General features: G+C 40.7%; 2 protein-coding genes and 1 long non-coding RNA gene across 3 annotated transcripts; 1 reads left to right on the top strand and 2 right to left on the bottom strand.

Annotated features, from left to right (window-relative positions):
* Positions 1–3,969: 3,969 nt before the first annotated feature.
* LOC111416139 (uncharacterized) lies at positions 3,970–5,624 on the bottom strand. Its single transcript, XR_011640837.1, has 3 exons — positions 5,374–5,624; positions 5,035–5,297; positions 3,970–4,651 (listed from the first exon to the last, which is right to left on the bottom strand). It is a non-coding gene; the product is annotated as an uncharacterized lncRNA (long non-coding RNA).
* Positions 5,625–14,649: 9,025 nt separating this feature from the next.
* On the bottom strand, positions 14,650–15,183 carry LOC139430645 (histone H2B). The gene has a single exon (XM_071197841.1). It carries the CDS (start codon positions 15,105–15,107, stop codon positions 14,736–14,738), a length of 372 nt encoding a protein of 123 aa, XP_071053942.1. The 5' UTR covers positions 15,108–15,183; the 3' UTR covers positions 14,650–14,735.
* A 177-nt stretch (positions 15,184–15,360) lies between these two features.
* Positions 15,361–15,837, top strand: LOC111416141 (histone H2A-like). The gene has a single exon (XM_023048095.2). It carries the CDS (start codon positions 15,402–15,404, stop codon positions 15,774–15,776), a length of 375 nt encoding a protein of 124 aa, XP_022903863.1. The 5' UTR covers positions 15,361–15,401; the 3' UTR covers positions 15,777–15,837.
* Positions 15,838–16,649: the final 812 nt, after the last annotated feature.

Raw genomic sequence — 16,649 nt, 5'->3', positions numbered from 1 at the left:
CGCACGACTCGAATTTAAAAACACAACAAAAACTTTAATTTCCCGGTTTCGCCCGATGCTTTTCTGTTCCAATCCCGTAACCGACTCCCCGATTTTTTCTTCATTTCTCCCCTGCTCCATCTACTCTAACTGCCACCTCGGCACATTCCTGCCAGAACCGCCTACGTAGTATTTAGTCTGGACCCTCGGTTCTCAAGACGCAACTTCGTAATTAAATTACAAAGTTCTGCCTGTATTGCGTTTTATTATTTTTTTTTAATCGCTTTCGAATCCCAAAATGCGGTTTGTTACAGTACTAGTGAATCATGTTTTCGTGTAGTTATACAAAAATTCCAGCAAAAATATCCGGACACAAGAATATCTCATGTGGGGTTCGCAAACTGATGAAAAAAAATTTGGAAACGGGTTCTGTTTTATCCATAAAGAGACAGACAAAGAGACTAAATGAGGAAGACGCTGCTTTTCAGATAGCTTTTCAACAAATGACATTGTTTCTTCCCAGCATTGTCGTTATAGGAGCGATGTAAATCCAATTACCTTTAAATTTTATACGGTCAATGTACTTTCAGCAAGACAGTTGCCCAGCTTACCATTCACACATTGTGCCAAATGGTTAAATTTTTTTAAATGGTCCTATTTGATGGCCAGCACGTAGTCCTGATCTTACAATTATGGATTTTTATTTTTAGGGACGATTGAAACAATTTGTTTACAGTGAACCATAACAAGATGATGCAGAACTATTAAAACTAAGAATAATTAAAGCGATAGAATCTCTACCACTGGCGGAAATTCGTACTTCTTATAAAGAATTTAGAAGTCGTCTTCAAATGTGTGCCGAATTGGGAGGAATAACATAGTGTGATTTTCATAAATTCTCATAAATTTACATGTAAAATATTTTTTGTAATTCGCGACGGTAATGAAAGCTATAACAGTACTCAAACGGGTGCTGTAATGAGACTCCTTACAGCATCCGATGCTGTAATGAGATTTTAGTAACATTTTATGGAACCAGTTCATGTTGGTGACATTGGGTCATTAATTTTTCTAGTTGTCAATGTGACAATGTTTGTCCATGGATGTTTAAATACGTTCTTAGCATCGAATAGAAGGTCCACAATGATGAGGACATTGAACTCTGAGCAATTTCTCTTATTTTGGGAGGTGTACATGAAACATGTTTGTCAGGTGAATACATTTTGTGTTTTGACAGTTTCTAATTGTCAATTCAAATTTCTATTTTCAAGTGTTACGGTGTTACCAACTGCTACATACCTATTTTCCTACTTTGTCAAAATTTATTTTATTTTTGAGAAAAAAAAAGGATAGAAACGAGAATTACAAAAAATAGCATAAAAAACACGTTTCATAAGACTTAAAGCACTCATTCATTAAAAAACTCGTGGCTTCGCCACTCGTTTTTCAATTTGAATTCGTGCACTTCAAACGTGTCTTACGAAACTTGTTTTTTAATATACTATTATGCAATTGACCATATTTTAATTTGATTTGTCCGTATATTTTTCACTAACATAAGTTGTAACTTTTATTTTATTTTATTGGTTTCTATGGTTACATATTGTAAATTGAACTTGAAAAATTTTTAATTTAGGAAAAGTATAATTTTTTACACAAAAATGGGAATAAAAAACTTCTATAGTTAGAATATAAAGTTCGTGCGATTTAGTGGTTTGAGCATATCCGACGCATTATTTATGCTGCGATAAGTTTGAAAAAGCAGTAATATATTTTTTTTTCCTCTTTGTAACTCGATCCGGGGACATACTGTATAGCTGCAGCAAGAGCAGCACGAGCGATAGTGTATTTGAAGGGAATCTTACAAAAGTTAAATGAAGTGTATTGTTAACAGACAATCAAAGTTGGAATATACTACAAATGAAAATTTTCCAGATGTACTAACAAAGGTTGTGACTAAAGGTTAAGACAGATTAGAATACTTTAAGACGGGAATACGTTTAAAATAATTGTAGTTTAACTTTAATACCAAAATTGCGGGGGAGTGTTTAGGAACGTACCCAATCTGTAGGGACTTATGGACGTTTGAGTTTTTGGGGTTGGATAAAATGGATAGAGATAACAAAATGAATATGGTTCTTATTCAATAAGTCAAAGAACATCGCGTTCAACAACCGACCCAAAAATTTTAAAAACCCCCAAATTGTCGTAAAATTGACCAAAACGATGTGAGTGAAATATATCAAGAAGGAATCTAAACTTTAGCCGATCATCCGCGACCTCTCGTAACGAATAGGGAAAGTGAAAGGAGTAGGAATCTCGAATTCCGTTGCTAGAAACATACAAAACAATAAGAGAATAAATATATAACATAAATAAATAATTAAATTTTAATTAAAATTATTTAATAGAAACTAAGGTGATTAAGAGAAACGTAATAGAATGTTGTTTTGTTTTTAATTTATGTAGTTTATAGTAGATATTAGATTTTCGTTTCCGTTCAATGTTACAAAATATGTTTAAAAACAATATTTTATTTATTTTAAAACAAGGCAATATCAGAGTGAAGGTTTTTGAAATGAAATGTTTCTTTAATGTTGTTTTGTACCAAAACGTATCTTTTAGAATAAATGTTAGGTTAATATAAGTACGAAGGCTTTCACGGCCGGTGTGAATTAAACTAAAATTAGAACTAAAACTAGAACTAACTAAGTGAAGTCACTTCGAACCAGTTTCTGAAGAAGGTTGCAACATGGCATCCGAAACGTCAAACCTTTTATTAAAAGACGCACGGCGAAACCCGTGAAGTTGTGAAGTTTCTAGTGTTAGTTCTAATTTTAGTTTAATGTTAGGTTAATTTTTATTCTTAATTTATTCTCTTTCTTTTATGCTGTTCTTAATGTGTGCCGTTTCCGATTAGTAGGGTCTACTATTACGATGTTTTAACTCCAGGTCATTTTCTAATTGTACCTTTTAAGAAGAATGGTTGAAGATTTCTGGAAAAATTGGCAGAAATTTTAAACAATTATTCCGTTCTGCAAGCGACTAATCTTGTTGGTTTATTTTTTTTTATTTAGGGTAATTTTCTATTTATTTTTTTGTTACAGCAACGGAATCTGAAACAATCCCCATCTGTACATTACCGTCGTTACCACATTTACTTATTTTTATTAATTAGTTTAATTTTTCGTGTTGATTCAAATTTTAAAGTTTAATTGTTATTTTTTTCTTCTTCAATCTTTAGTTTTGTAAAGTAAATTTATTAGGAAATAATTTAGGGAATATTATTATATTATGTCATTCATGAACTTTTTTTTAATTCCGGTTTTGGAAAAATTTTAGCGGGAGGTCTTCCTCTTTATCACCAGACTTCGTAAAGAGAAGAAGCATGGGTGAATTTTTGCTAAGTTATTAGTTCGACATTCTGGAATTTTTGGGTGGGCTATTTTAGCATATCTATGTACGTAGTAGAGTGATCATCCACTGAAAATTTTGTTTTCTTAACTTAAATTTAAGAAAAACACTTCAGAACAAGTTCGAAGTGTTTCGCTTCGAACTTGTTTCTGAAGAAGGTTGCAACATGGCATTTCGTCAAGCATTTTTTCAAAAGACTAGTAGGTCTAGTGTTAGTTCTAGTTTTAGTTTAATTAACACCGGCCGTGAAAGCCTTCGTACTTATATTATCAACCTTTATTGGGAGGATATTAACAAACAAATCAAAGATCTTGAACGGTAAACGTGGCCCTTTTCATCGGACCTAAAACTAACGGAAAATACATACATATGTTACTTTGTATTCACTAATTTAGTGATATCGAAAGTGGAATTGGGAAGGACAGTCGGATTCCTGGATCGTCAGACGAGAAGCAGCCTTGGCCGTTTAGGGCGAAGGTGTTCAACGTTGTAATCCGTTAATCCCGCTAGGAGGGGATTGGGGTGGTTTTCGAGCCGCGTAAACTCGGTACTGGCCTTGTTACGAATGAATTCCTCGATGGTCGCCATCTGGGAATCATTGTGCAGTGTCACATTACTGACAAACCAAGGTGCATCAAATGCCACCCTTAGGACCTTGTTCTAAACAAGTTGGAGTTTTTGCACGTGCGAGTGCGCGGCGTAACCCCAGACGGAAGAGTCATCGTAGGAAGGATCTTGACAACTTACATGGATCGCACTTATATTACCTACTATTAACCCGGCGACAGTGTGTTGGGGTATCATATACCCCAGACGTCTTAAAATGCGCGCCATTCAATTCGATGTGTAAATGTTCCACCAGGGAACTCAATACCTTCCTTTAATAGCTTAAAGCATCTGTAGTAGGCAATATCTTACTCGATACCCCACCGCACAGGTAAGTGTTTATCAATATATATTGTGATGTTTATTTATTTTCTTTTACTTATGTATTGTGATAAAATTAACCATCGTTTAGTTCACCGAGAGAACATAACCTAGAAATTTTGACAGAGAGATTTTTTGTTGGTGGAAATCTTATCTAAAACCGTTTAGTTTGCTTCCAAAAGTATCAATTAATATAGTCCAGCTCCTAAAGCACATTTTTCATCCATCCTTTGATGTTTTAACGTTATTTTGAGGAGGAAATCCTTGATTTAAAATTGAATTTTTCTAACTTTGCTCATTGATGAAATTTGGCGTGTACTCCAATGTATGTCTGAAAACAAGAAAAGACAACGTTGAATATGAAGTTTTATTACGATTAATAAAGGAATAAGGGAGAAATCAACGGAAAAAAATTTAATTTTGAAGGTTAGTTCCGAAAAAATACGAGAGATGACGCTAGTTTCGATGCAAGAATTTTGAATTTTGAAAAAGGCGCGAACCTAAGAACCAATCAGAAACGAGGAAGAAACAGTTGGAGTGCCGGGGTATATAAAGAAATCGCGAACAGGCAGCGAGAGAGTCGTCGTCTGACCAGCGTCGAATCCACGTCGTCAGAAAAAAAAAATTTTTAATCTCCGAGAGAGATAACCTTTAAAATTAAAATAATTTTATAAAGCCAATTTAACCAACGATATAAAAAAAGAATCAACCTACAACTTATTCCGAGAACTCCTGAAACGTCTTCGAGATCATCCGAAGAACAGCAGTCCAATTTTCCATCAGAAGAATCCTGTAGACAATCCCGTATAATCCGTAAGAGAGACCGGAAACTACGAGGAATCCTGTAACCAATCCAGAAAACTAGTTCGTGCTCCGAAACCAAGAAACAATCCATTATCCTGATACCACATTGAATTCCAATCCTTTCTTTTTCGCAGTGAGTTGGATGATAATTTATTTTTCTTATTTAACATAACCTACAAAAGGAAAATCAACGAATCAAACTCAAAAGACACCTCACAAGAGTTTCCTTATAATTTTATCAATATTTACTTGTGGGTAAAGATTTTTCAGTTTGTCTTGTATAACTTTCTTTTATTTAACACTATTTTTCCAACGAGTTTGATTTCGATTTAAGGCGTCAGCCATTTGTTATTTCTAAGAACGGATATAACGAGTTTTTATCCTGCTCTCTCTCTCTCTCTCTCTCTCGAAAGAATAAACGTGTTCTCTCTCAGATCGATGTTTCAGTCGATTATCGCAGTTTTCTATTTTATTTAAAAGTTACCTCTAGTCAATAGGCATTGTTGATAAAGTAAATTTAGAAAAACAATTTTATTTTCGTTATCCATAAAACGTGTTAATTTTGTTTGTTTAATTAAAAGAATTTTTTGTCGAACCTTATTATTTTTTTTTTGAACCTGAACTTGCCCGAAACCCTGAGTTTAACAAGAGTCTCATAGCTAAAGAAACCCCAATATATAATATGTAATCAATCAAAACACTACAGTATTTGACAAATTTGCATAAACAGAAGTGGAAAATGACTGACTGCAGCTTCGACACGGTTAACATTTTTCTGCTAAAATCTATACAGACTCTGAATACAAATGTCGATATAACATTTCACAAGTAATTTGTTTTCGCCTTCAGTTTTATGGCAGGCCATTATGAACAAGAATAGGCACGATTATTAGCTCTCTGGGAAGAGGTTGAAGAAGCCGAAAATCCCATTGGCTCCGAAAGTGAAGACGAATCTGATTTTGTATGTGACAGTAATCATAACTCTGATGGTGAGGAGGATGCGAAGAAGTAACTGAAAGTGAAATACCAAAAATCTGTCGAAAATATTTAGGCAAGGATGGTACAACATGGGCTTCACAAGATTTTCCCAAGAATGTTCGCACGCGTACAGAGAATATAATCACACACCTACCAGGCATAAAAAGTACAACCAAGAATGCTAAAACACCAATTGAATGTTTCAATCAGTTTATAATTTCTGATATGGTGGACGATATTGTGATGTGCACCAATATAAAAATACGACAGAAATCTGTTTGCTACGATGAAAATCATCAATACGTTGTACGGGATACGAATGCAACAGAAATAAGAGCTTTATTCGAACTTCTCTATCTGGCAGTAGTTTTCAAAAGTTCTGGGCTAAACCTTGAGGAGCTTTGGTCGACAGATGGAGCTGGGATAAGTTAATTCAGAGAAACAATGTCTTTGCAACGGTTCATTTTCGTGCTGTCTTGCTTACGCTTTGACAACATAAATAATCGTGCGGAAAGGAAAAATATTGACAAGATGACAGCAGTGAGGGCATTATTTGAGAAATTCGTTGAGAATAGCCAGGATTCGTTTACTCCAAGCGAATATCTCACCATTGACGAAAAGTTAGAAGTATTCAGGGGTCGCTGTGCTTTTCGTCAATATATGCCCAAAAAGCCAGCACGACGTTATGGTTTGAAAATATTTGCACTTGTAGATGCAAAATCATACTTTATTTATACGACAAATACGACAGAACTTCGATCGTTTCTAGGAGCTATTTCATATTATGGAAAGTTTATTCCAAATCTTTATGTTAGATGTACACCTCTATATGAACTTTTAAAAAAAGGACAACATTGGATTTGGTCTAAAGAGAACAAAAAAGTTTTTGAAGATTTAAAATTAATTCTGTCTTCATCCGATACTCTTATTCATTATAACCCTCAATGGCGAATAATAATCACGAGCGATGCGAGTGACAGAGGAGCAGGTGCGGTTCTTTTTCATGAATGCCCTGATAGAAAATTACGTCCAATTGCATATGCGTTAAGAAAATTTACAGATGTTGAAAAAAGATATGCTACGATAGACAAAGAGGCATTGGCGATTATTTTCGCCGTCACAACATTTCACCAGTATATCTATGGTCGTAAGTTTTCAATATTCACTGATCATAGACCGCTTGAAAGGATTTTTGGTGAAAATCGTCAAACACCGAAAATAGCGAGTAACCGACTTTTACGATGGGCGATTATTTTGAACAGTTACGATTACTCAATCATTTACCAGAAAGGAAAAGACAACGCACCCACAGATGTTTTATCACGTCTACCTACTAATAATGACGAACCTTCTGAAATAGAAAATATAGGTGGGCCAAAACGAGGTCGTCTATTACGATTAAGACTACGACATCTTGCTGTGAAAAAGCGGAAATTAAAAGATGACACTAGTAAGGATGCTACATTTGAGAAAATATCTAGATTTGTTTACCAACATTGGCCAGAAAAGAAAGAGATTCCAACTGATTTACATTCTTTTTTCGAAAAGAGGGAAGAACTGTCAATAGAAGAAGGATTACTTAAGAAGGATCGGTGAAAGCAACGACCCCTGAGGGACGCCAGCAGTTAGGATTCGCTCTGTCGAACGCGTACCGTTCAATTTGATGCGCGCCTTCCCACCGCCAAGATAGGACGCAATCAATTGAACCAACGCCAGGGGCACGCCCGCTTCTAGCATTTTGAACAAAAGTCCTTCATGCCATACTTTGTCGAACGCCTGGGCAACATCGAAAAGCGCCGCACAAGTGCTTTGCTTTCGATTGAAGCCTTCGGTTATGTATTCGACAAGTCGCAATACCTGGTGTACGGTGGAATGTTTGGGTCAGGAACCAAACTGTTCGTCCTGAACGAGCTTAAGATCTTGAATTGATCTTTGTAGCCTCGTCTGGACGATCCTCTCGCATACCTTGCCGAGACAAGAAAGCAAACTGATGGGCCTGTAGCTTTGCGGGAACGTTAGGTTCGCCCCGGGTTTCGGTAACACGACAACGTCCGAGCATTTCCACTTGGTAGGGAAATGCCAGGATTCGTTTACTCCAAGCGAATATCTCACCATTGATGAAAAGTTAGAAGCATTCAGGGGTCGCTGTGCTTTTCGTCAATACATGCCCAAAAAGCCAGCACGTTATGGTTTGAAAATATTTACACTTGTAGATGCAAAATCATACTTTGTTCCCAACTTAGAATTGTACGTGGGACTGCAACCTGATGGTCCATTCAAGTTGAGCAATAAGCCAAACGATGTGGTTCTTAGACTTATAGCTCCAATTTCCGGCACAAAACGAAATGTAACGTTTGATAATTGGTTCAGCAATTATGATCTGATGCTAACACTGCTGAGACAACACAGAATTACACCCGTCGGGACGGTTAGGAAGAACAAACGGCAAATACCCGAGAGCTTCATTTTCAAGTAGTGAAAAACAGACCAGACCATTCCAGCAAATTTGATTTTCAAAAAGGTATCACTTTAGTTTCCAAAAAGGTAAAGTTGTACTTCTTATGTCTACTTTACACCATACTCCAGATATTGATGAAACTACTGGGGATAAAAGAAAACCGGAAGTAGTTTCGTTTTATAATGCTACAAAAGGTGGCGTAGATGTCGTTGATGAGCTGTCGGCGAGCTACGATGTACCTCGCAATAGTAAAAGATGGAAAACATTGGCCATACAACTGTTGACGGAGCACAAAGCAATCAGAGCTCTGCATAAAAGGCTCCCACGTGAATTGCTACTCCCCAGGCCAGTAGACGAAATGAACGTTTATGAACCACCGGGGAAACGACATAAACTATCTAGAAGATGCGAATTTTATCCTAGGAAAAGTGACAGAAAAACATTTTATAGATGTGCAAAGTGTAAAAAAGCTGTTTGTTTAGAACATTCTGTGGTATCGTGTGATGACTGTATGACTGCTCGGGCATGAATAAAGGAAATCAGTTTCTGCTTTCTATTTTCCAATATTTCATCTTTCTTTTTAACTACTTATCAATATTTCTTTAGCTAACAATAAGTTTCTTTTAGTTACAAAAATTAATAGTCAATGATTTACTGCGTTATTTTTTGACAACTAGTCACTATGAACTGAAAATATATATCCTTATCAAGATATACTACAGTGAATAAAAGTTACTTAAAATATACACAAAAACCAGAATTTTTATTTATTCTGTCAATTTATTTTAGTGTATGTCATACCCCACCACAAAGGTTGTATGCAAAAAACCCACCACACTGTCGCCGGGTTAACTTAAAAATAAATAATAAATTTTTCTAACTACCGAGTGACATAACCTAAAAACTTAACCGCGTGCGTCGCTTGACATCTCGTCAAGCTGACCCCGGTTTCTTTTTATAAAGGTTAAATACCCAATTGGGCACAATGAGCTCTTCTAAGAGCAAAAATCCTACCCCACTCGCTAGTGGTACGCCCTCAGGGGCCGATGAGCCGCCGCCGCCGGCAAGGTCGGACGACGCGCAGGACTTCACCGAGGTCCGCCGTCGTAACCGCCGCCATCGCGGTCCGCGCCATCGGTCTCGCGGCGCAGAGACTAGAGAGACAATGAGTCGGAGGTTCGCTAGGGAAGAGGAGGCCGGTACGGCCCCCACCCACAGCGGCTCCAGACGCGAAAGCGGCCGAGCACGGCCGAAAACCCACGACGGGTCGAGAGCGCGACCGCCGCAATCGACTAGTGGCGTGGCTGTCCCGAAAAGAGTACGACCGCCGCAATCCAGCGGACAGGGCGACTCAAGGGCGCGGCCGCCGCAGTCGAGAGGACAGGTCGACGCCCGAACCCGGGGTGAGGCTGGTGCGGGTCCCAAAAGGCTGAGATCCGCCAACTCTTCTGAACCTTCTATGAAGGTGACGAAGAGGCCGAGGCAGGACAAGCCCCAGGGGAAAGCGGCTCGCAAGACGACCGACTATAAGGATGCGCTTCTAGGGCATCTTAAAGTCGCGATTATCAACGGCCTCAACCAAGTCGGTAAACTTACCGAAGAGGAAGCTGATACCATAAAAGACAATTTGGTGCAGGCGCTCGCTCGAGACATCTGCATCAACATTGATAAACCTGAAGAGGAGGCACCGACGCCGACCTTTTCAGCCATGACTTATACAGGTCAGGTCCTAAAGATCGCCTGTAATAATGATCATTCGTTGGAATGGTTAAAGGCGGAGGTTAACTCGCTCCCACCCCTTGAAGGGGTAAGGTTGAGCGTGGTAAAAGACTCCGAACTTCCGGCCTTATCCAGAGTCCAACTCTGGATCCCGGACAATGGAGTTGAAGTCAAGGGTAAAGAACGTACCCTAGCTATCCTGATTGGACAGAATAAGCACCTCGACATCCGTAATTGGTGCCTTTTCCGCTTCGAGGTGAGAGAGGACCGTGAAGGTCGACTCCTCGTCTTTGGAGTTGGTCAAAGGGACGCCGATTGGTTGAGGGAAAACAAAGGTAGAATATGCTACCTCTTTAATACGCTCACGGCCAAAGTCAGTAGACTCAAGGACCCGGTAGCTGAAGACCCAGTCACAACTGGGACCCAAAAAGCTGTGGAGGAAATGGATGCCGCTGAGGCACCGTCCGCCAAGGAAGACGACGTCACAATCGTCAACTTGGCACCTTCAACGCCAGGCTCTCTAGCCCTCTCTGAGGTGGCTGATGAGTCCATTTTGGATTCGCCACCTGCAGACATGGTCGCTGATATTGACACCTCGACGCCAAAATGATGGGACTACGCAGAGGTGATGTACCAGAGGAGGGGGACGATCTGACGGTGGTTCAGTGCAACCTGCATCATAGCAGGGTTGCAACTGCCACCCTTTGTCGTCACCTCGATATGATGAGTAACGTTATCGCACTGATCCAAGAACCCTGGGTTAATAAATCCAGGGTCTGCGGACTCAGTGGTTTAAGCGGTTCTATTTTCAGCTGCCCCAGGGAAGGGAAGATTCGAACCGCCATTTACGTACCTAAACATGTGCGGAGCTATCTGATGCCCCAATTCACGGACACAGATGCGACGACCGTTAGGATACGTTCTACTGTCAACCGGAAGGAAACAGACATTCTGCTGACATCTGTTTATCTCCCCATTGAGGACCTGCCACCATCCGAAGGATTGGTGCGACTGGTTGAAGCCGCTAGGGTAGGTAAATGGAATCTTGTCATCGGCTGCGATTCAAACGCTCACTCAACGGCTTGGGGTAGTGCGAATGACAACACTAGAGGTAAGGCCCTCTTAGACTTTATTTATTGCAGTAATTTAGACATACTAAACCGAGGCACTGAACCGACCTTTGTAACTGCGAAAGGTCAGTCGGTAATTGATATCACTCTAGCCTCCTTTAATATTTCACAATCAATCCACAACTGGAGGGTTTCCGACGTTGTTTCAATGTCGGACCACAGGTGGATTACTTTTGATCTTGGAAACACTAAGATCGTAAACAAACTGAGTCGCAATCCCAGAAGGACGGACGTGGATAAGTTCAGGTCTACACTATCTGGGTTATTGACTAGACTCGGTCGACGAAAACCAGTGGACAGCTGCGAGCTAGAGAACTATTCAAAGTCTCTACACAATTCCTTGATCCTTGCCTATAAAAAGGCTTGTCCCCTCCGTAGGGAGCAGGTATCTGGGCGCGCTACCATCTGGTGGTGCCCCGAGCTTGCCTCACTGAAACGAGAGGTGCGGACTGCCTTCAACAAAGCTAAGGACTCCAGGATCGACTCTGACTGGCACCTCTACAAGAGGAAGCTGTCAGCTTTTAAAAAAACCATTCGTCGAAAAAAGCGAGAAGCATGGAAGAACTTTTGCGAGGAAATTACTTCCTCTGCAGAGGTCTCCCGCCTAAAAAAGGTGCTTGCTTCGAGCCCTGTTCAACGTATTGGCATACTAAAGAAGGAAGACGGTTCTTATACCGACAACCTTCAAGACAGTTTACAGCTTTTAATGACTGTTCATTTCTCAGGTTCGGACAACTTTAACGATGTCCAACAAGAGAAAATTCACGTACCTACCGCTGATGAATGGCTTCTGGCCAAAGTCATCTGCAAGAAGGAGAAAATACGGTGGGCTGTGAATACGTTCTCGCCGTTCAAAACTCCAGGACCGGACGGGATATCACCGGCCCTCTTACAATGGGGACTGGATGACCTGCTACCGCACCTGAAGAGTATTTTCCAGGGATGCCTGGCGTTCCGCTATGTACCGGGAGGTTGGCGTGAAGTCACGGTCAACTTTATACCTAAACCGGGTAAGCAAGATTACTTCCTTCCGAAGTCCTATAGACCAATTAGCCTCTCCTCCTTTCTATTGAAAACGTTGGAGAGGCTTTGCGATCGTTACATTAGAGACTCTTGTCTGCGCAGCAGGCCACTAGACTCTAATCAACATGCTTACACCCAGGGAAAGTCCACGCTGACGGCTCTTCACTCAGTGATCAGTTTCGTCGGTGGTGCGCTGGACCACAAAGAGTCCGCCCTCGGGGTTTTTATTGACGTGGAAGGAGCTTTTGATAAAACTACCTTCTCCGGAATTAACGACGCCTTGCTAGAGCATAACGTTCCTCTGGCCCTGTGCGGCTGGATTGAGAGCACTCTAAGACAAAGGGTCGTCAAACTAAGAGCTGGCCAAGCCACTCTTCAAGGGGCTGTTACTAGAGGCTGTCCGCAAGGGGGGGTACTTTCTCCACTTTTGTGGAATCTCACCCTCGATAGCCTCATGAAACGCCTAAAACTAGCCGGTTTTAAAACCGTTGGCTACGCAGATGACCTGACAATCCTCATTAGAGGCAAGTACGCTAACGTACTCCTCGATAGGATGCAGGAAGCACTCAATCTAATTGAGAACTGGTGTAATAAACAATGCCTTTCCGTCAATCCCAAGAAGACAGAAATGGTTCTTTTTACACGCAAGCGCAACATTGGCAATCCTAGATTGCCAACGCTCGCTAAAACTCCACTTAAACTGTCTACTGAAGTTAAGTACTTGGGCTTAATAATAGACAGTAAACTAACGTGGAAATCCCACCTAGACAATAGAGTTAATAAAGCTTGTGTCGCCTTCGGCCAGTGCCGGAGGGCTGTCGGGAGGACTTGGGGTCTGTCTCCCAAGATAGCCCTGTGGATTTACACCGCCGTTGTTCGACCAATGCTAACGTACGGTGCGGTGGTATGGTGGACTAGAACTTCTAGGTCTACCGCCACCACTGCACTTAATAGAATACAGAGACTCGCGTGTCTATATGTTACAGGTGCGCTGCGATCAACCCCCACCGCGGCCATGGAAATCATGTTAAATTTACCACCACTCAACCTACATATTCAGGAAGTGGCGTTGGTAACCATGAAAAGACTACAATCAGTAGGAACTATGAAGGATGAGGACGCTGGCAGCAGTTCAACACTCTGGAGGGAAGCAGTGTTAGACACACCCCTACTCGAGTGTAAGACTGATCACAGACCAGCAAAATATGTTTTCTCAAAGAAGTACCTCACCCACGTCAGTCCCACAGTAGTAGATGAACGAAGAACTTTTAAGATCTACACTGATGGTTCAAAAGGACGAAATGGTGCAGGCGCCGGGGTATTCTCTCACGATCCCCCGATTCGCCTCTCGGAACCTTTAGGGTCTAGCACCACCGTCATACAAGCGGAACTAACTGCTATTAAACTTGCTGCCGACTGCATTGTTGAATCCAACAAGCGGGGTAAGTGCTTCACTATTTTCACAGACAGTAAACAATCTCTTTTAGCTCTAAGCAGAGTTATTATAACGTCTGCAGTAGTAATGGATTGTCACAAAGCACTGGAGGAGGCCGCGAAATACAATCGTGTCAGAATCCAGTGGGTTAAGGGGCATTCCGGCTCCAAGGGTAACAACCACGCTGACAGGCTTGCCAAACGTGCTGCCGGTAGAGCGCCCTGTGCACCCGAGCCGATAATTACCCCCTCTTTAGCTACTCACATCGAGTTAATCAAGCGCATTACCCACAAAAAATTTTTAAACGGGTGGGACCGTACCCCGGGCTGTCATCTCGCCAAGGAATTGTTAAAATATCCTTCAGCCGCAACAGCCCAGTTCTTCGTAGGGCTCGGTAAAAGTGCCCTTCGCACTGCCACAGGTCTCCTCACGGGACACTGTAAGGTAAACAAGCACCTTCAAAACATGAAGCTTGCTGACTCCCCTCTCTGTCGAGCCTGTGAACAGGATGACGAGACGGTTAAACACATCTTGTGTGACTGCCCCTCTCTGACCGACCTCAGAATGAGGACCTTCGGGGAGGAATGGCCGACCACAGATGACATCAGGAATGCACCTCTAGGAGCCGTCCTAGCCTTTGGTAAATCCTTAGGCTGGTTGATGTGACCAGAGTGTGTAATGGGAGGATGCACAAGGGGCCCAATGGGGCCTAAGTGTGGCGTGCGGTTTTGCATGCACTCCCCAATCCATACATACATACTTAAAAATATTGTAAATTGCGATAATATTCTTTATTCAGATACTAATTTTTGGTTCTGAAAAGAACCGGTCGTTGTTTGGTAGGGAGGGGGGATGTTTATTTCGCCATTTATTTGGAACTTGTGTACTTAGTAACAGCCTTGGTGCCTTCGCTTACAGCGTGCTTCGCCAATTCTCCAGGTAACAGAAGTCTGACGGCAGTCTGGATTTCTCGACTGGTGATCGTTGATCTTTTGTTGTAATGAGCCAAACGGGATGCTTCAGCGGCTATCCTCTCGAAGATATCGTTCACAAAACTGTTCATTATACTCATAGCTTTGCTCGAAATACCGGTATCAGGATGAACTTGTTTCAATACCTTGTAAATATAAATAGCGTAGCTTTCCTTCCTCTTGCGTTTCTTCTTCTTATCGGTTTTCGATATATTTTTCTGCGCTTTACCCGCCTTTTTGGCTGCTTTCCCACTAGTTTTCGGTGGCATTGTTGTTGTTCGTTGATTAGTTAATAAAACTTATCGGTGACAAGATTTTCGACAGTACACAGCGTAGTACACTGCAGTAAGTATACAGTGTTATAAAAATGGCCTGTCTTTACCGTTTATAAAGTGGTAGCGTCGTATCAGTAGGTGACGCCTCCCGTTGCTACCGCTTGGCTGACGGCCGCTATTGGTCGAACCGTCGGCGCAGTTAGGTATATGTATTTGAAAAACCTGTATTTCGCTCTGAATTGATACGTTTTGTTGAAGTTTTCGGCACGCTACCAAGTCAACTAAGCCATGTCGGGTCGAGGAAAAGGTGGAAAAGTTAAAGGAAAAGCAAAATCCAGATCCAGTCGTGCAGGATTACAATTTCCTGTTGGTCGTATTCATCGATTGTTGAGGAAGGGCAATTACGCGGAACGCGTAGGAGCTGGAGCTCCCGTATATTTAGCGGCCGTAATGGAGTATTTGGCAGCCGAAGTTCTCGAGTTGGCCGGTAACGCTGCGAGAGACAACAAAAAGACTCGTATCATCCCTAGACATTTACAACTGGCCATACGTAACGACGAAGAATTGAATAAATTACTGTCGGGCGTGACGATTGCTCAAGGAGGTGTGCTTCCGAACATTCAAGCTGTTTTGTTACCTAAGAAGACCGAGAAAAAACCTTAATTTAATTACAACTTGGTCACACCATATTAACAAAACGGCCCTTCTCAGGGCCACAAAAAATATAGTCGAATAATGAACTATCGATGTCTGCGGTTGTGTAAATGTATCATTTTCTTTTTTATACATATTCTTTCAAGTAGCATACGTATACGTATGTATGTATGTATGTATATTTTAAACATGACCTGTAATATCAAGGTATTAATACGAATCACATTTTTTGTTGAATTTTATAAAAATCATCGTGTCGCTAAAAAATCAACGAAAAGTGAAAAACTTACCTTAAAGTAAAAAATAACTTTCGATTTTTAAAGTTTCCATGTGACGTCATCAACAATGATAACGATGTATTTTCACAGCACCACGGTTAGCACTGGTCCTATTAATTGTTTTTGCCACATCCCGCACACAACACCAATAAAACCAATAAGTAAAAATGAAACTTGTTGATACTATAACGCATATTTTCGTGTGAAATACCCTTGTTCTTTTGGTTACAATAACTAAAACGTCTTTATTTACCATCTACCTGCTTGCTCGTGTGGATCTGAATGTTAAAGTTTTTTTTTTTTTTTCGACGGTCCCTCCAACCCGACTTTTTCAGGTAGATGGTAAACAACGACATTTTAGTCGTTGTGCGTCGAAAACCTAAGAAACAAGGGTATTTCACCCGAAAATATGCGTTAACAAATTGTTAATTCTTTCATACATTTTATCGGATTAATGTTATGTTGGTATATCGGCTGTGAAAATAGAAAAGGATAGGATTGATATTACCGGTGGGTTAAAGTTATTTTTCGGTAAGTTTTATACCTTGCCGTACTTTTTTTTAATTTGTAACGGCTTATTTGAGTGATTTCTCATCGACGATTC

The sequence above is a fragment of the Onthophagus taurus genome, chromosome 7 (genome assembly GCF_036711975.1).
Source record: "Onthophagus taurus isolate NC chromosome 7, IU_Otau_3.0, whole genome shotgun sequence".
Lineage (NCBI taxonomy): Eukaryota > Metazoa > Arthropoda > Insecta > Coleoptera > Scarabaeidae > Onthophagus > Onthophagus taurus.
This window is presented reverse-complemented; position numbering and strand designations above follow the sequence as displayed.

Excerpts from the sequence above, each read along its gene's own strand:
- LOC139430645 (XM_071197841.1), bottom strand. The coding sequence starts at position 15,107 with ATGCCACCGAAAACTAGTGGGAAAGCAGCCAAAAAGGCGGGTAAAGCG.
- LOC111416141 (XM_023048095.2), top strand. The coding sequence starts at position 15,402 with ATGTCGGGTCGAGGAAAAGGTGGAAAAGTTAAAGGAAAAGCAAAATCC.